Source organism: Macaca mulatta, chromosome 9, assembly GCF_049350105.2.
Source record: "Macaca mulatta isolate MMU2019108-1 chromosome 9, T2T-MMU8v2.0, whole genome shotgun sequence".
NCBI lineage: Eukaryota > Metazoa > Chordata > Mammalia > Primates > Cercopithecidae > Macaca > Macaca mulatta.
The window spans coordinates 1,857,951-1,878,459 of record NC_133414.1 but is presented as its reverse complement, the minus strand read 5'-3'; the positions used below and the strand labels follow the sequence as shown (position 1 = coordinate 1,878,459).

Here is a 20,509-nt window from a genome sequence, read left to right as displayed (position 1 = left end):
TTCAATGCAGGCAATGCATGTGGTGTGTGTGTGGTGTGTGGTGTGTGTGTGGTGTGTGGTATGTGTGCGGTGTGTGTGATGTGTGTGATATGTATATGATGAGGGGTCCAGTCCTGATAAGGGAGGAAACCTCTGGTAGACATACATGGACAGCACACCGCTATTAAGGCTTGACTTTGGCCTGACTCTCCTCCGGTGGAAGGCTACATGGTGTTTTAATTACCAAGGTAAGGAAAATTAAACATTTTCATAGAGCCCTGCTGTGTTCCAGGCTTTGTCATGCAGCCTCCACCAAAGACAAGAAGGTGTGGGGAAAATGGTGTCTTTAATCCCACATGAGCTTAGCCTGATTCTCCAGTCTTCAGATGGGATGCTGGCCCAAAAACATTCCTCCTCCTTCTGCGGATTTCCCTCCAGCCCCACTGCTTTCCCTTTGGGATGGCTGGATAGGGTTCTCTGTAAGTGGATCCTCTGGGATGGCTGGATAGGGTTCTCTGTAAGTGGATCCTCTGGGATGGCTGGATAGGGTTCTCTGTAAGTGGATCCTCTGGGATGGCTGGATAGGGTTCTCTGTAAGTGGATCCTCTGGGATGGCTGGATAGGGTTCTCTGTAAGTGGATCCTCTGGGATGGCTGGATAGGGTTCTCTGTAAGTGGATCCTCTGGGATGGCTGGATAGGGTTCTCTGTAAGTGGATTTAGGGTGGCATTTCCACACCCTTTGGAAATTAAATGGGAGAATCCCATCAAACTGGGAATGAAGAAAGGGAAGCCTATTCAACATCAGGGACTTTTAAAGGAATGTCCTGCAGGAGGAAGAGAGAGGCAGGGGCGGCCTGAGCACCTGAGAAGTGAACACAGCCACAGAGGGAAGGGGGCCCAGTGTGGCCCCACGAGATCACACAGGGCACCCCTGCTACCAGGCCAACTCAGGAACAGAGAGACAGAAAAACCACCAGGAGTGGCTTCATTTTCACTGGACATATTCAGCAAGCCAGAGCTACATGATACCAGCTCACCCGATAAAACTGTGAAATCTGGTGCATTGCACAGCTACTGGGAATTCTGTGAAATCTGGTGCATTGGACAGCTACTGGAAAGTATCTTTCCATTCTTCTTTAAACGGTTGCCATCATAAAGACCCAGCTAGGAACCCTCAGACTCGAGAGGAAAAGTGCCGCCAAATGCTTGGGGTTGGCGCTAATTTGTCCAGCCTCTTCCTTGGCTAATGTGCCCCTGGTGGGAGTTGGGAGAGGGCTAAGTGAGAACAGCAGGAGCCTTGTCCACGCCTGAGACCCCGTGGTCTCCCCAGGGGACAGTTCTAGTCCATTGGGCCTCCCATGTCTCTGTACATCGATCACCAACTGCAGCCTCTCCAGCCAGCCCTCACTTCCAACTGCAGTGTCTGTGGTTTAGAAAAACAAATACATTCTCCGAGGCGCCCTGGGGTTCACTTCCAGACACAGATGTCTTTTATTTCATGGTGCTTTTAAGAAGTGGCAGGTGCTGGTAGGAGAAAAAATAAAGCATTTTTCTCACATTTTTGCAGCAGATATGCCAGGCAAAATGGAGAAACTCCTTCCTGTGCCGTGCTCTCCGCTGGGCTGGTACTGCTCCTCCGCTCTCCTATCTGGAGAGTGTGGAGAAGGTAGGCACTTGGCGAACTCTCCTGTAACAGGGATTCGTCTGCCAAAGTCACTCAGTAAAAGCAGGAGAACCCAAGTTCCTGCCGTTGTCTGCTTGGAAGGAGCCTTCAGAGAGCTGGCTCTGCAACCTTCAAACCTCCCGAGGAAGGCAGAGACCTTCAGGAACAACTCCTGCCATTTCCCCTGCAGAGACGCTTTAAGCTCCTTTACAATAAGGGGCAGGGGTCTCCAGGTTGCTAACTCAGGCAGTGTGTTTCTTTGTTACCCTTTAAAGAGGGCTGGAGCATGGATAAGGGGAGCAAGTGGCCTGGATTTTGCTGTGAGGGGCTCCTCCAGGGCTAGCGAAGGGCAGTGTCAATAGTGACAAGCCCCCAAAGAAAACGCTGGCGGCAGGAGCTGGACACCTCCAGTTTGCACTGTTCCCAGAGGTCTGCAGCTGGCACTGCCTCCCTCCCATGGATTAACCTGCAGAAACCCAGCTGCACTGCCCTCCAATTCAGAGGCCCACACTCCCAAAAGAAGCCCAGGGAACGAAACAAGCCCTAAGGGGCATTATGTTATTCTCACAAATGCAGAGGCCGCAGAGTGCAGAGAGCTGAGTCCCCTCCACTGAGACCTTTGCTGGGGGCCAGAGGAGCCCATCTGAAACCGAAGGACGCTCTGGACTGAGGTCTCAGTCTTCTCAAGTGCTCTCTGCCTCTGGTGCCTTCTGGACCTGCCCTGTCTCCTCTCACCAGCACCATGCTTGGTCCTGGTCTCTTTAGCTCATCCCTTCCTCAATCTCCCATTTGGCCTGCATCAAGCTATTGTGCATCTCCACAGGGGCCACGCCTGCTAACCTCTCTCTCAACTGTGCCAGACTTCTCCTCTTTCTCACACATATATACCCACACATACACAAACACACACATACATAAGCACATGTGCACACAAAAACACATACATAAGTACATGTGCACATGCACACACATAAGCACATGTGCACAAACACACATAAGCACATGTGTGCACACACATACATAATCATGTGTGCACACAAACACATGCATAAGTACATGTGCACACATGAACACACATGCATAAGCACATATGTGCACACATGCACGTGTGCACACACATACGCACATGTGCACACACATACGCACATGTGCACACAAACACACGTACGTAACCACATGTGTGCACACACAAACACATATACTTAAGCACATCTGCACATACACAAACAGATACATAAGCACACATGTGCACACACAAACACATATACTTAAGCACATCTGCACATACACAAACAGATACATAAGCACACATGTGCACACACAAACACATGTACTTAAGCACATCTGCACATACACAAACAGATACATAAGCACACATGTGCACACACAAACACATGTACTTAAGCACATCTGCACATACACAAACACAGATACATAAGCACACGTGTGCACACACAAACACATAAGCACACGTGCACAAAACAAGCACACATACACAAGCATATGTGCACACACAAGCACACGACAGGTATCTGATGCATCGGATCTATCAATATAACCATGATGTGATTAGGTCAAAGAGAAGTTTGGTGCCCAAGATTGTTCCCCCTTCCTTTAAAAATGAAGGAACACAGAGTAGAGCATAAGAAAAAATTTCTGTGGATAGGTTTAAATAATCATTACAGTAAGTGTCATGTAACCAAAGGCCCAGGAGAGAAGCGAGTCTGACTTGGGGTTTCTAGGAGCACACTTCAGAAGCACACTTCTGACTCTCCGGTGTCTGCTGAGCAGCTGCCTCCCAGCAGCAACCTGCTCCGACAGCTCAGCAGGACCAGGAGTTCCCCGACCCCCAACCACCTGCGGCCCAGGCTCAGGGGCTCCAAGTCCTAGACACAACACCAAGACCCTGGAGTTGCCATCAAACCCCACTTTCCTGGGATGCACGTGGCTCGAGAAATTCTAGATGTCCCCATGTTATTTTTCCCCTCAAAAACATTTGTCTAGAGAGATCATAAATTCCCCATTCCTGGGGGCCTTAGACGTGGTATCAATGCCGGCTGGTCTCAGGTATTGTGGGAGCTGTGTCGCCTGCCAGCTTTGGAAGACATTCAAGTTTGTTGTTTCCAGCCTGGCTTATCTTTCAGGGTTCTGGGCCAGTGTTTACCAGTGCAGCTCGCCCCATGCACTCTGGCTGAGTTTCTGATGCATTCGGGGCAGAGAGGCATCCAAGACTCTAGTTTTCTGAGCACAGGCCGGGTTTTGAGCCACCGGGTTTGAACTCCTTAAATCACCTCCTCAGACTGGGAACATTTGTTTCCTTGCTGGCTTCGTAGAAAGGGCTTGGCGGCGTGGTCGGCCTGGTAGCCTGTCTGTCTGCAGAGGCCAGGCAGAGCTTATGGCCGGACTCCCCGCTCTGTGGTGTCACCGGCAGGAAGGAAAAGTGTTTGTGGTGTCACATGCGATCGAGGGGACAGGTGCTTTTGTGACAGAAACCGCGGACTCAGTCTTCAATGTCATGCGACCCAGGGCTACTCTGTTCATCTCAGATGACTCAAAACTGCTACATCTGTGGCTTTCCTTGGACCTAGAAGGGCCAGGTCAGTTAAGGTAGGGACAAGTGCCTGAAAAACATTTATTCCCACAGCCAGGAGAACATGCTGTGTGTGTCTATGTTAGAGTCAGGGTTCTGATGACTGCTGTCAGTGCAGACTCACAGAGGGCAACGGGTCCCTTAGTGGCTCTGGGAGGCCTGGGATAGAACTCAGACCTGAAAGAGCACAGATGGAACAGAAGATGAGGATCTCAGTACTTCACTGTGGATGAGCAGCTCCTCTCCTCCCAACCCACCAATGACCTGCCTGCAAATTCTTCTTTCTTGGCATGGTTTTTAAATAACCTGGTAAACTCAGTTCTTACGGCCATTTTCCGAGAACTTAGCAGCTTAAATTCTCCAGTCTATGTCCAGAAAATGCCAAGAAAAATAGATTATGTCATATATTTACCTACAAGTTCATGCTAAGAGCCCAGTATGTTTGTTCTAAGCCAATTCCATTCAACGATTAGAAAGGTAGTTCAAGAGATTTAATCAAAATCCCATAGGAAGTCAGGGAATATAAAATACAGTTCCTTAAATTCCTGTCTTCAGATTTTCCTATTGAGTTACAGAAATATGCAAAATATGATAATATCCGTGCATTGTAGGATAATGAATTTTAATGGCCTTATAATCCAGCATCATCACTATCATCATCATCATCAATCAAGTAAAGCAAAGTGTACCCACATGGCCACATGGTAACTACTGTGGATATTATTTTTATTACAATGAATACCGGGTTGCTTCACAGGTAGACTTTCTGGGATATGCCTTTTGAAGACAGTTTGAAAATCTAAAATTTATTGGTGTTTAAAAATATTTTCTTCTTTTCTCATGCCTGTGGTTTGTTTCATTTTTGGTGCTCTCTCTCCCCCTTGTGATTGTAGCAACCATGCATCACATTTTAGATAAATCTTTAGCTCCCTAGAGGACAAGCTTCTTGTTGTTTGTCTCCAACTCCTTTTGATTCTCCCCTAAAAATAAAATATTCACTGGAACAATTTTCTAAAGCACATCCTCATTTAGAAATGAGGATCTAAAAACTATCCTTATTTACCTTGATATTGACCTCAAAAGATAAGCATTTTATCTAGGGTTTTATACAGGTTAATAAACACCGTAATGAAGAGTCTGATGACTTGGACTGTCAGAATTGGACCAGAATGTTTGAATGTATTTGGGAGCATCTATGTAGACACAGCAGTCAGGAGTTTGAGGTTCTACGCTTTCACTGTCTCGGGCACACTCTAAATCCACTACAGATCATTTAGGGCCAGCTCCCTGCAATTGCTGGTTGGATTCGCATTTTGTTCAGCCTTAAGTGGCATCTTCAACTCCTTCCCACCTCTCACAATTAGCCAGGAAAGAGCCAGAGGAAATGGGCTCTGCAGGATCACCGACATTCAGGTCACCCTAGGGCTGCTCACTTATCAGGGAGCCTGTGGAGAAGGCAGCCCAAGACTGAACACCTCCAAAAATAAACACTCAGGAGCATCTCATGCACCTGGCTCTTCAGGCAAAATTAGTCTAACCTGAAAGCTTTGGGTTAACTCCTAGGAACTAGTTGTTAATTAAAGCCGGGCCTCCCTGTTGTCATGGCATTAACAAGCTATCAAGTCTACTTCATGGAAAGTTAGTTGTGCAGTAGCAACTGGTAAGAATTTAGAAAAGTCTTACAATATAATAGGCAACTTTCAAGATCTCGAAAAAGACCACAATAGTTGAAACATTGGGAGAATATAAGGATACTATAATTAACAGAAATAGAGGGACAACAACAACCACATTCCCTGAGAAAATATCCCCCAAATGGAAGAGTAAAGTCCCTAATATTGTGATAATGTTGTGGAAACTGTTAAGTGTGATGGCTCCTCCATGCTTTCAATGTTGCCTTCCACAGAAAGTTGATGTTCATAAAGAACCAAGTGTTTTGAGTCATACAAACTATTTTATGTTCAATTTATCATCACCACCACCATCATCACCATCACCCTCATCATCACCATCATCACCATCACCCTCATCACCACCATCATCACCACCACCATCATCACCACCATCATCACCACCACCATCACCATCATCACCATCACCATCATCACCACCACCATCACCATCATCACCATCACCATCATCACCACAATCATCACCATCACCACCACCATCATCACCATCACCCTCACCACCACCACCACCATCATCATCACCCTCATCGTCACCACCGTCATCACCATCACCCTCATTACCATCATCAACATCGTCATCGCCATCATCTTCACCCTCATCATCATCACCTTCATTATCACCATCTCCATCTCCATCACCATCATCACCACCATCACCATCATCACCACCACCATCACCATCATCACCACCACCATCATTACCATCACCATCATCATCACCATTGTCATCATTATCTTCACCATCATCACCATCACCAACATCACCATCATATCACCATCTCCACACCACCATCATCTTCACCATCACCTCCATTATCACCATCACCATCACCACCATCATTATCATCACCATCACCTTTAAAGCTGCAAAGAAGAGATTTGTGCTTTATCTGGGGAAGGGCTGGACATTTATTTGCTGTGCCTGCCCAGGCTCAATACCTCTCCTTGGCTCTTTTTTCCATGAATGACTCAAAGACGGGTCCAAATTTTATCTCATCAAGTATCTAGTTGGTTACAAAGTGAAAAGCCATCTGAAGCCTCTCAAAAGGTCTTTTCTCCAAAGAATGCAGTGATCTTTCTTCCCAATGCATAGCGTTAGGTACTATGAATGTATAGTGAAATAATGTCAGCTCTTAGAGACAATTAGAAAAGACACTGGAAATTACTTGGGATCTGTAGGAGAAAGTTCCTATATAAACCCAAGCATTAGTTACCATTCAGCACTGTATTAGTCCATTCTCACATTGCTCTAGAGAAACACCTGAGACTGGGTAATTTATAAAGAAAAGAGGTTTAATTGGCTCAAGGTACCGCAGGCTGTACAGGAAGCATGGCTTCTGCCTGGCTTCTGGGGAGGCCTCAGGAAGCTCACAATCATGGTGAAAGGTGACATGGCCAGAGTAGGAGCGAGAGAGAGCCGGAGGGGAGATGCCACACACTTTTAAATGACCAGATCTCATGAGAACCATTCACTGCCACGAGGACAGCACCAAGGGGACGGTACTAAACCGGGTATGAGAAATCCGCCCCATGATCCAATCGTCTCCCACCAAGTTCTGCCTCCGACACTGGGGATTACATGTCAATATGGATTTCGGCGGGGACACAGATCCCAGCCATATCAAGCACTGTCACTGGGGAAAGTGAGGGGGAAATTCCATTTCCACAGCTTCTGAAACTTCAATAGGAACTTTCTAAAGAAAGTATTTAATATTCACTTATGTCATCATACGTATATAAATGATAGAATCACTATACTATTTTATATATAATTCAAATGCAAAGCAGTAGGTCATTTCCATATCACAATACAATCCAGATTTAACGTACAAAATTTTGGCTGGGTTCAGTGGCTTGGGCCTGTAAGCGCAGCACTTTGGGAGGCTGAGGCAGGCGGATCATGAGGTCAGGAGTTCGAGACCAGCCTGGCCAACATGGTGAAACCCCGTCTCTACTGAAAATACAAAAATTAGCCGGGCGTGGTGGCGCACGCCTGTAGTCCCAGCTACTCAGGAGGCTGAGGCAGGAGAATCTCTTGAACCTGGGAGGTGGAGGTTGCAGTGAGCCGAGGTTGCGCCACTGCACTCCAGCCTGGGTAACAGAGTGAGACTCCATCTCAAACAAAACAAAACAAAAACATACAAAATTTTTTCAAAGAAAGAAAAATATAAATTTAAGCTTCCTCTTGCTCATGCTAGTTCTCCAGGTAATTATGGGGAATGTGGTATGGGGGGGCGGTGGGTGTCAAGGGGACCCTGGAAAGGAGAACACAGAACACCTGAGGGGCCCACGGAGACCCACCAGAGGCTCCGTCGCTTCTGGGCCTCATGGGACTCCTACCCATGGAGACCCTTGGTAATTAGAGGACACAGTGAGAGCGGAGGTGCCCAGGCGACCCCAGCACCTTCACAGCAGCCACCTCGCTGACTCCTCCCAGCCTGGGCAGCAAGCACTGCTCTACCCCTGTCGTTAGAGGAAGTCACTGGGTCACAGTGACTTTGAGACACATTCCCAGGGTTACACAGCCAGCTTACCATGGAGCCGGGATTGACACCTGGACCAGGGCAAGAGCTGAGTCCCACTCACCGCCTACTTCTGCACAGCCCTCCAGCTAAGCATAAATATTTACATTTTTAATGGCTGAAAAGTGAGAAAAATGATATTTCACGACACCTGAAAACGACACATCCAACTGCGTATTCAAGTCCACGAAGGAAAATGAAGCATTGAGGACGCAGTGGCCCCTCACTAGCCTGAGCACGGTCCAGGCCGTGGCTGCGTTTACGCAGCAGCGGCAGGTGTTGGTGAAAAGAGAGTCTGGCTCATGAAGCCTGGGTTTTTACTCCCTGACCCTTGACTGGGAAGTTGGCCCAGCCCAGGCGGGATGGTGTGTCTCTGGAGCCCACCCCCACACAGCGCTAACTTGTGACGCCCCTTCCTCGTGCCAAATGCCCGGCCATGGCGAGGGGCCCTTGGACCTCTGTTGCAGTCCTTCCTCCTCTCCCACCTCCCAAAACCAAGGCGGCTTCCCTCTTCTCACCCCTCCCCGTCCTCTTCTCTCCTAGTGCACAGCAGCAAACACCTCGTCAGGAAGTTCCGCGGGCACCTGCGCACCAAGATCGAGTCCGGGGAAGGGACAGTCCCCGTGCGTGGCCCCAGTGCAGTGCAGACCTGGGACGGCGTCCTGCTGGGGGAGCAGCTGGTCACCATGTCCTGCACGGACAAGATTGCCAGGTGAGGCCCACAGCTTCCTCTTGTGGACGTTGGCTGCGGCCAGTGGGGGGCGCCAAGCCCTAGGCTCCCTGCGTACCACTTCTGGTGAGGTCAGAGATGTTGGGCACATGAAGTCAGGGCCCTGTGCCTGAGTCGTGGAACTCCACAGCCATTCCGCATGTTCAGTCCCACACCCTGAGGCCAAGGCACCCCGAGTCCCCGAGTGAGCAAGGCCCGGCCACCCCAGACTGCCGCTGCATGGGGCAAACACAGCCTGGCCTGAGCTGCTGGCCAGTCGGGGTGGCCATAGGCTAATGAGAAGCCAGGGCCTCCCCTGCCCGCTGCGCTTTCCACCAAAACCTGACAAAATCATCCAGGGACAGCCACAGGCCTTGAGGTCAGCTGCTGGAACACCTCTCCTCCACCACCCGGAGCCATTGTCTTCTTGGAAGGAGTTTTCAAAGCCTCCGTGTGGAGGTCTCCGGATGAGGTGCCTCCGCTGAGCTCTGTGCAGAGGAGCAGGAAGGTGCAGAATGGGCACCCGCCTCCCTCCCAGCACCTCCAGTCGCTGCCACGCCCCGAGCACCTCCCTGAACCTTGGTCTGACGCGTTGAGACCTCCCCCTACCTCGGCCTGATGCCTGGAGACCTCCTTGACCTTGGTCTGATGCCCTGAGACCTCCCCCACATTGGTCTGAGGCCCTGAGGCCTCCCCAACGTTGGCCTAATGCCCCGAGAGTGCCATCCCCACTGCAGGACATTTCTGTAACTTTGGTTTGGAAAATAAGGGTCACAGGTGTGGGGATAGCATGAGTTTCCCTAAAGAGCCATGAACTCCCCGCAAGCCTGATTTAAAAAAAAAAAACAAACTAATAACAGCATGGTCACAGGAAGTCTGGGTTGAGTGACCCAGAACGCCCTTGGACACTCTGGTCGTCCTGTTCCTCTGTCATCTGCAGCTGGAGTGGAAACAGCGCACTTGGCGCAAATGTGGTCTCTGGGCACCACCCCTAACTCCCAACGAGGCTGTGGCTCTGAGACCCTCTGTAAGGACGTTTTGTGGTGGAGCCAGGCAGGGGATGCAAAGGTTGGTCCCCAGGATGTGCAGGAAGGAGGCTGAGTGGGGAGGGGCAGGAAGCCCAAGGCCCGAGGAGGACCCAGCGCATCACCCCCGAGGCTTGCATGGAGGCTCTTGTGCCCACGGGGTCCTGGGCTCTCGACTGCCACAGCAGGACCTGGGGAGAGAAGGGAGAGGGTGGGCCCAGCCAGCCCCCATAAAATCCTAATCAAAACGCAGCCACCCCGAACAGACAGATGCCCCATTGGGGTGGGCTGTGTCTCCAGTGCCTGCACGGGACGGGCACCTGCCATGTGCCCAACAGATAGTAGGACGACTATTTACCCATCCTAACCCCGAGCGCTGGGCCCTGGCCTGTCCACAAAACCCAAGGGGCTGGAGGTCAAGGGGGTGACATCAGGGGACACAGAGCCCAGGAGGGAAGGGGAGACCCCCGCTGCACCTGCCTCCGCCTCACCTGCCCCAGCCCCTACAGTCCCCTACAGCTCTGCTCCCCAGGATCCACACAGACTGGCTTCTGGGGCCCAGGCAGATGAAACCCCAGTCCTGACAGCAGTGGTTCCGCCTTCTCATGGAAATGGTAGGAGAGCTGGGGAAAATGGCCTTTCCTTCCCAGCTCTGGGCACTCCTGGCTGGGGAGCCGCAGGGTCGGCCTAATGACAGCAGACCAAAGCCGGCCGTGGTTTCTGCATCATAGGGAACAGCCCATTGTCGACAAATAGCTCATTTTTCAGAAGAAAATGTCTTCCTCCTTTGTAATATTTTCATCTATTCATGACGGAGAAAAAGCAATAATTTTCACCTCAACTGAAATTCTCTTGGTGCCCTAAGATAGCATTGGGTTTCTAAATTTACTCTCTGGTGCCCCAGAAAAATGAAGTAAATTAGCATCTACAGAATTGAAACCTGGCTGTCCTGGGATCTTCAACATCCATAGACGGTGGGCTAAACACAGGTGCAAACCCACGCGACGCTGGACACAGGTACAAACCCACACGACGCCAGGAGGTCCGGTCACAGGTGCAAACCCACATGATGCCAGCAGGTCTGGGCACAGGTGCAAACCCACGCGAAGCTGGACGCAGGTGCAAACCCATGTGACACCGGCAGGTCCAGGCACAGGTGCAAACCCACGCGACGCTGGACACAGGTGCAAACCCACGCAATGCCAGCAGGTCCAGACACAGGTGCAAACCCACGCAACGCCAGCAGGTCCAGACACAAGTGCAAACCCATGTGATGCCGGAAAGTCCGGGCACAGGTGCAAACCCACGCGATGCTAGACACGGGTGCAAACCCACGCAACGCCGGCAGGTCTGGGTACAGGTGCAAACCCACGCGATGCTGGACACGGGTGCAAACCCACGCGGCCCTGGCAGGTCCGGGCACAGGTGCAAACCCACGTGACGCTGGACGCAGGTGCAAACCCATGCAACACCAGCAGGTCCAGACACAGGTGCAAGCCCATGCAATGCTGGACACAGGTGCGAACCCACGTGATGCTGGCAGGTCCGGGGCACAGGTGCAAACCCACGCGACGCTGGACACAGGTGCAAACCCACGTGACGCCAGCAGGTCTGGGTACAGGTGCAAACCCACGCGACGCTGGACACGGGTGCAAACCCACACGACGCCAGCAGGTCCGGGCACTCAGTGGCCACTCAAGGGGCAGGGTTTTCTCTCTGTAACAAAATCTCCTTGAAAAACAAAGGTCCACACTGCTTCCCGGCCAGGGGTTTTCAGTGACTGGGAATTTGGGGCGATTCTAGACTCCTTCTGAAAAGAGAATAAAAGTTTGTGGAAATTGTCACGCCCATAGCTCTGGGTGGCTGGAGTGAGAACTCCTGAATTTGTCCAGGAATTAATCCTAAGCTCCTGCCGAGTTAGAACAGAGTTGTGTCCTCTCTCTCCATTCACAAGTGCTTCACTCCCGAGTCTGGTGACAGGGAGTGCAGTAGACAGAGGGGTGCCCGGGTGTGGGGGCACAGGCAGAGCTTGAAATGCCCCCAGCCACTGGCCGAGGCCCCTCGACGCCCAGCCCACCTTCTGGTTCTGTCCCTGGTTCTCACCTGTCTTGGACTTAGCTTCCCCTTGTCCCCATCATCTCTTCTCCCTCCTTCTCTTGCTCTCGGCCTCTGTCTCTGCCTCTGTCTCTATGTCTCTCCCTCTGTCTCTCTGTCTCTTGGTTTGTCTCTTCATCTCTGTCTCTGTGTGCCCGTCTCTGTCTCTCTGTCTCTGTCTCTCTGTCTCTGTCTCTGTCTCTCTCTGTGTGCCCGTCTCTCTCTCTCTCCTTATCTTTGTCTTTTTATCTCTGTCCTCATCTCTCTGTTTCTGTCACTCTTTCTCTCTCTCTCTCTGTCTCTGTCTCTCCCTCTCCATCTCATCCTCCTCCCTGGCTGTGCGTATCCCATCTCTTCATCTCTGCTCCACTCACCCTCCCTCACTGATGAGCTCCCTGAGCTGCTCCTTCTGCCTGCCTCCCTCTTCCCCAACGCCTTTCCCTTCTCAGCTCCTGCCGCCTCGCTGCTCCCTGACAGAGCCTGCAGGCATTCGGTTCCAGGTACTGTCTGCTTCTGCATCTCAGTTCTGACCTCCGAGGGCTCACCGGTGCTGCTCAGCTGCAGGGTACCTGCCACGGTGGGGTGTACTCAGGGCTGCTCGGCTGCAGGGTACCTGCCATGGTGGGGTGTACTCAGGGTCGCTTGGCTGCAGGGTGCCTGCCATGGTGAGGTGCACTCAGTGGCCCTTGGTGGTCCTCGGGAGCCCTCGGTCAACCGCCCTTTTTGGTGAGCAGGAGGGGTAGGAGGGGAAACAGTGGTCCCGACGATGACAGAAGTGGTGCCACCACTCGGAGCCTCTGCTCTGGGCCAGGCACAAGCAGTGGCCTGGGGACACAGCCTTTGGCAAGAAGGTACTTGTGTATCTGCCAAAATCAGACCTAAGCATAGACCAGGATGTCCGTGCTAAGGCAGGAGCTGTTTCAGAATTGCGCCGCACTTGCCATTTCTGAGCGGAAGCATATGTTATGCTAATGATTCCAGACCATAAGCATCTGGGCCGTGCATTATTTGTACAGAGAGACCATCTGATAACGTATGTGTTCATCTGCTTTCTATCCTGTACAAAAACAAAAATTAAACCTAGGGCTTAAATAACATTCAACATAAAAGATCCTTCATACACAAATACGGATGAAATATTCTAAGTCAGGGAGTTCATGACGGCCAGGGCTCTGTGGAGAGTGGAGTCTGAGGACACGGAGGTGGAAGTCGCCGTCTGTGAAGCTGGGGGAGAACACACGTGGCCGTGGAAATGACCTCACACGAGGCACTGTGGCCGGCGCTGGGTGCACAGGAGCCAGCCTCGTCCTGAGGGCCATGATGAGATGTGCAGGCAGTTTTGAAAGTTGGTTGTCAAATAAGTCATTATTAAAAACTAAATTACATAAACTTAGAACTAAATAAGTTATAGTAAAACAAAGGTAATAAGTACTCAAAACCCACCACTCCAAATTATTTTACTGTTATTTGTGGTCTTGAAATTATTTACACCTCTTGTATCTGTGTGGTAGAAATACCACAAAATCATGCTGTTTTCCAAACCCCTTCATCGCTGCCCAAACCTGCTCAGTGACCTCATGCTGGGGCCTTGAAATCGGCCACAGTGATGGTGCTTACACCATGGAAATTGGAAAGCTACACACACATCCTGGTTTCTTTCTTTTGAGAGTTGATTGTTAGCAGCATACTATGGTCTCATCCAGAAATAACATATTTGAGGCTGCTAGAAGTCCACTGTCTGAACCCGGGAGGCCCTCACCCTCCTTAGAATCAATCCTTCCCACCAAACTCTAAGCTTCTGGCAGGCAGGGACCTTGTCTCATTCCACGTCATGCATTCAGTGTCTGGCACGGTGGGTGCGGGCACATAGCAGGCATACATAGATCGATAGATGACAGATAGATGGATAGAGATGACAGATAGATGATACAGCACATAGCAGGCATATAAAGATTGATAGATGACAGATAGATGATATGGCACATGGCAGGCATACATAGATCGATAGATGACAGATAGATGGATAGATATGACAGATAGATGATACATAGATTATAGATTAGATGATAGACAACTAATAGGTGATAGATGATAGGTAGATAGATGATAGATGATAGACAGAAGATAGATTATAGATTAGATGATTGATTGATGATAGAAGACAGATGATAGAGAGATAGGAGGGAGGGAGGGAGGAAGGGAGAAGGGAGCAAGGGGAGGCTGAGCCACAGCAGGAGGGGACAAGGGCTTTGAACCCCTCACAGCACCATTGGTAACACCTTGGTGGGCTGGCAGGGAGAGTGCCTGGAGCCTCCCTGGCACAGGCTGGCGAGTGCAGCCTCCACGTTGCCCTGGTGCTGGCTGCAGCAGTCCTCAAGCGCCGGCTGACTTGGCTATGACGGCTGGAGGCCCCAGCGCAGGAAGGGGCTGCTTCCAACCGTGCCAGCCTGTCCGTCCACCTGAGGCCTGCCAGGCTTCCTTACACCCCCGCGAGGCACAAAGTGCTCCACGCGGTCAGCGTCCAGAAACGGCTCACTGCGCTCGCGAATGAAGGAAACCTGCTCTTTTGTCCGAATGGCCACGATGTGAAATAGGAATCGCTGTGGCGTGATTGATGCCGCCCTGGGACCTGGAAGTTGAAAGGACTGCAGGCCTCTGATGCGCCAGGCAGACGACTGTACGGCGATGAAGCATGCATCTTCTGCTCAGTCACTGACTTCGGCCAGGGCTCCAAAGGTACGTGTGCTGCTCATACATTTTAGGGATATGCTGAAACCAGTGAAACCTACGGATTTTCTCTCCTCAAGAGCACGAGTCTCATCCCACACGAGGCCAGGAACCCATGGTCATATTTGCTTCGTCATTTAGAAATTTCTCTGGGAATAGATGCAGTTCTGTTCGGGCAGCCATGAGATAAATGTCTGGCTGGCTTTTGATCTCCGACTTTGTGCGACTTTCATGTATTAAAATGAGAATAAATGGATAGAATTGTATATATCATTAAGGTACAGAAAGTGCGTCCGCCAGACAAATTGGTCATTCTCTTTGCAATTTCCCTTTGATATCGATGAAAAATGATCTTTTGTATCAAAATATCTAAACAAACAACACAGCTACATTACTTCCCACCTGCAGATCAAAAGGCATGCACAGACATCACCTGTCAGATCAATAATACCTGTAATAATATTCCTGGGTGGCAGCAGACCTTCTGGGTACGGAATTCCATGAATAATAATAGATTTCACTTCACAATGTCCGTGGTAAGAGCGGTTTACAGCAAAATATGAAAGTGTGTGATAGAAACCTTGAAATTTTTACAGTGGCTTAAAATGAGCCATAAAACATTGTGGAGAAAACTTTTTTCACATTTCCTTACACATCATCTGATGTCCCCTCTGTCCTCTGTGTGGGCTTCTGGCCTCCTGTGGCCACAGTCGTTCAGTGCACCAGGGTACGGGAGAGCACTCGAGTTGGGGAACGATATGGATGTGGGTGTGGGTGACAGTGTTGTGTGGGTGTAGGTGATGGTGTGGGTGAGGCTGTAGGTGTGGGTGTGGGTGACAGTGTGGGTGTGGGCCAGGCTATAGGTGTGGGCATAGCTGACGGTGTAGGTGTGGGCATGAGTGTGGGTGATGGTGTGGGTGTGGATGTGGGTATGGGTGACGGTGTAGGTGTGGGTGATGGTGTGGGTGTGGATGTGGGTGTGGGTGATGGTGTAGATATGGGCATGGGTGACGGTGTAGGTGTGGGTGATGGTGTGGGTGATGGTGTGGGTGTGGATGTGGGTGTGGGTGACGGTGTAGGTGTGGGTGATGGTGTGGGTGTGGATGTGGGTGTGGGTGATGGTGTAGGTATGGGCATGGGTGACGGTGTAGGTGTGGGTGATGGTGTGGGTGATGGTGTGGATGTGGGTGTGGGTGACGGTGTAGGTGTGGGTGATGGTGTGGGTGTGGATGTGGGTGTGGGTGATGGTGTAGGTGTGAGCATGGGTATGGGTGCTGCTGTGGGTGACAGTGATGGTGTAGCCGCCCCACCCCTAAGGGCCGAGGCAGGTCATCCTGTGCTGATGGGGTTGTGATTCTTTCTCAGGCGCCCTCAGCGTTGCTCTGGGGATCACTGAACGAGTCTTTTGTCTCCATCCTGCATGCCTCCCGCGATGCACACCTAATGTTCTCTGCCGTTCAGAAGGATCTGTGGGTGTTGGCAGGCCACACGCCCCTCGCTGCATCTGAAATCCACTGTGGTCTCTGGGAACCCACGACTGAGCCACAGGAGGATACTCTGAGCCTGTTTGCTGGGCAGAACCCCCACTCCGCCTGCCTTGGTGCCCTGACAGCACTGATCACTCATCAGGCTCCGGGTGCCCCAGCAGAGAAAGCTGTAGGCCAAGCCCCTGCTCAGAAGCCCCTCTTCTGGGCCAAGGGCCTGTGACCATCTTGTCTCCCATGACAAATCAGGCCCTCCCTGTGGCACTTAGAACTGTGTCCTCACATCTCAGGGGCTCCACAGACACCACTGACTTGATGATTACGTAACCACTTAGAGCCCAAGGGTGCTGCCTGGTCGCTAAGACCAGCCCCGAGCAAATGGCCTGATGTGCAGCCGGGCCCACTGGGGGTCCAGGCCATGAGAGGATGCTCTAGAGTCCCAGGTCCCTGAGGCATCTCAGTCTGCCCAGGGCCTCGTGCTGATGCAAAGGGGCTGAGGGAGCAGGAAGGCGAGAGGATAGGAGGCAGGGACAGAGCCCAGTACGGGGCCCAGTTGCCTGCACCTGAGTGCTGGGGCCAGGGACAGACGCGTCCAGGTGTCCTTGGCCTCCTCTGTGACCTCAGGGGCAGTGGGTGCTCGGAGGACAGGGATCCTGGGGGGTGGCACCAGCCACACGCTCCCAGGGGAAGCACGACCTTGCAGATGCCTTTCAGACTCTGGCCTCCAGTACTGGGGGAACATCCCTGTTTCAGGCCATCCCACAGCAGCCCTAGGGGGCCGGCACTGGCAGGCGAGAGAAATCACCCATTCAGTCTTCAGGAAATCAGAGAACAGATACAGTTACAGTAAACTCGATTCCTAAAATCCTACCACCACCAGAGCCCTGGGAAGACGGTGGAACTGCAGAAAGTGGGTGGTTTCCCAGGTCAATGAGAACTGACCCGCAAATCCACAAGTGAAGGCTGAGGAGCGCCCTGGAGACCAAACCCTGCCCCTGTGTGGGACGCCGCAGGCCTAACAGTCCCGTCCTGAAGGCCTGTGGACGCGGCCTGTTTTTCCAGCTCTGTGGAGCCAGGCTACGCTCTCACTAACAGCCAGACCCCAGGCTCCTGAAAGAACGGGGAAAACCGCAGAGGTGCTTTTAGCTTTTGTCTCTAAGAATCAAACGTTGAGTGGCATATAAAAAATCTAAATCTCCTGGAACTAATGTGCCTTCAGATATGGTTTCTAATTTTAAGTACCTGAGCTTGATTATTGATCACAATGTGTCTTTAAATGAGCAGATTAAAACTTTCTCCATGAAAATGAACCGTAAGAAATTACAGCTGCTCTCTGGGGAATATGGCACTGGCTGATTTCTAAATCTAAATTTTAGCCTGTGCAGAGCTCCGTCTCCCCCCACCTAGAGATCGGCGGCTCAATGTTCCCTCAGCAAGAGCTTCTCGCGCCTCCTCTTGGCCACCCGGCCCGCCTGGGAACAATTCTGACGCCTTCCTCCATGATTTGTTGACTCCACTGAGGTCAAATGAGTGTTGTTCATTGTTCTAATCTCAGAGTGCAGGTCCTTCCTAACAGAACTGCTTTTAAACACCGAACCCAAAGTTCCCCCAGTCTGGTTTAAAAATATTTTTACTCCTTTTAAAATATGCATTGTATAGATTGAGACGAAGTCTCACTCTTGTCACCCAGGCTGGAATGCAGTGGCACGATCCTGGCTCACTGCAGCCTCTGCCTCCCAGGTTCAAGCGATTCTCTGTCTCAGCCTCCCAAGTAGCTGGGATTACAGGCACCGCCACCACTCCTGGCTAATTTTTGTATTTTTAATAGAGACAGGGTTTCGCCGTGTTGGCCAGGCTGGTCTCAAACTCCTGACCTCAAGTGATCCACCCACCTCAGCTTCCCAAAGTGCTGGGATTACAGGGGTGAGCCACCGCACCTGGCCTTAAGTGACATTTTATAACACCTCTAGTGAGGAAAGAAGCAGTGATCAATTCGCTAACACTTACCAAACACAAAAAGTAATAATGGAAGAATCCGCAGCCCCGCTGCCGCCGCGGCTCTGCCCTCCTGCACCAGCACCACCGACCTCCGCGGCTCCGCCCTCCTGCACCAGCACCACCGACCTCTGCGGCTCCGCCCTCCTGCACCAGCACCACTGACCTCAGCCACAGTTCCCAAGATCAGAGCCCAGTTCCTGGGGGGGACCCTGCCCAGATGCTTGGAGACGGCAGAGGGTGACAAGCCCAGCATCTGCAAGGTAAGACTTGGAACTCCAGTCAGGGGACAAGAGAAAACACGAGCCGGGCTGAGTGGGGACCTGGGACGCTCGGCAATGACCCAGACAGCGTGGACGCTGCCAACCCAACACAGAGACACGGAGATGGAGGCAAAGGGCTGAGGCCTGAGTCACAAGGCGTCATCTCATGGCCGCCGTCTTCACAGAAGGAACCAAAGGTCCCCGGGCTGAGTGAAAGTGTCCTCTGTCCCCAGAACCAAGAGGCCCCACCGCAGGACTCTCAGACCGCACAGGCCCGAAGAGGAGATGCCGCATGTCCCAGAAACCATCCTCCCAGTGGGAAAGCGTGGCCCCCGCACAGGTGGCCGAGGTGAGGAGGAATCGTCAGGACCCGGGAATGGAGAGACGTGCCTGGGGATCATCCTCTTCGCTCTCGTGCTGAGGAATTTTACGTTTTACCAGCGTGTTGCAGGTAGACTTGGCTGGAGAAGTTGTATCAAGAAAAAGTGTGTTTTTCAGATAGGTTTTTAAGGAGAGAAATGAGACATGTGTGGCCTGGAAGTAATTTACTGGAAATAATTGGAAGCGGCTGAATATCCCACCCACCCCACCTGACCCCAGCTGCCCTGTGTCCCCACCTCACCCCAACGGGCTGCCCCGTGACCCCACCTGACCCCAGCGGGCTGCCCCGTGACCCCACCTGACCCCAGCGGGCTGCCCCGTGCCCCCACCTGACCCCAGCGGGCTGCCCTGTGTCCCCGGATGCCTCACACCCCAAACGTCAGCAGTCAGGACGGCGTCCACCCAGTCTTGGTCCATCCCGGCCACTGCGGCGGAACATGCTGGTCCGCCACAGGAATTTGCTCCTCTTGGTGCTGGAGGCTGGAGGCCAAGGTCTCGGCTCCAGCGGTTTCCGTGTCTGGTGAGGCTTCCCAGGTGGTAACAGCGCCCTGTGCCATGTCCTCCCACGGTGGAAGGGGCTGGGGGGCACTCTGGGAGGTGAGGATTCTATGTGAATTTTTGGGAACACGAGCAATCGGACCACAGAGCCTGGGGGTGTGCACTGTGCTCCCTTCCCCTTGGCCTGACCTGTGTGAGCTCCTGGGGAAGCTGCGGGCAGCTCAAAGACCCCTCAGGCTGTGCCACGGACTCCGGTGAGTTGTCTCCTGCTGTGAAGCAAACCACCCCAAAACCCTAGGGCCACCTAAAGTCTGTTGCAGGTGGCCCTAAAACAACAAGGCCCTCGTGTACTCCCAAGCCCTCCCTTTGAGCTCGGGGGCTGGCTCACTTCATCCCCACGTGGCACCAGCCGAGGCAGCCCCCAGGCAGCAGGGACCCTTTCCTGGCAGATCAGCTGGGGTGGGTGGAGGCCCTGGATCTGCTTCACGGACTCAGGAGTCTCTGCAGAATGGCAGCCGGGACCTGAGGGAGCACCCAGGAGGTCAGAGGACCCAGTCCCAGGTGGCATCATCCCACCGCCTCGGGCTGAGACGTCCCAAGCTGCAGAGGCTCAGGGCAGGTGCAGGCCCACCCTGTGGATGTCCCGGTCACGCTGAGGAAGAGCCTGTGGGGTGGGGTCGCTGAGAGCCCAGATGGGTTGTCTCCACCGTTGAACACAACACAGCTGCTGGTGAAGGGACAAACTGTCCATCAGCTTCCTCCTACGCTTCAGGCACCTCCATCTGCAGACCGGTGCTCAGCAGTGCCAGGAGATTTAAACCACAGGCACCTGAGGGCCAGGGCAGGGGCAGCCCGGCAGGAGGCAGCCATAATGATGCTGGACACAA

The 20,509-nt window shown here is 52.1% G+C and overlaps 1 protein-coding gene across 1 annotated transcript in view; it reads left to right on the top strand.

Annotated features, from left to right (window-relative positions):
• The window catches only part of ADARB2 (adenosine deaminase RNA specific B2 (inactive)), a 519,334-nt gene that overhangs the window by 476,147 nt on the left and 22,678 nt on the right, over window positions 1–20,509 (top strand). Inside the window, exon 7 of the mRNA XM_001118272.5 lies at window positions 8,990–9,158. Within this exon, the coding sequence (XP_001118272.4) occupies window positions 8,990–9,158 (169 nt within the window). The remainder of the gene's footprint in view (window positions 1–8,989; window positions 9,159–20,509) is intronic.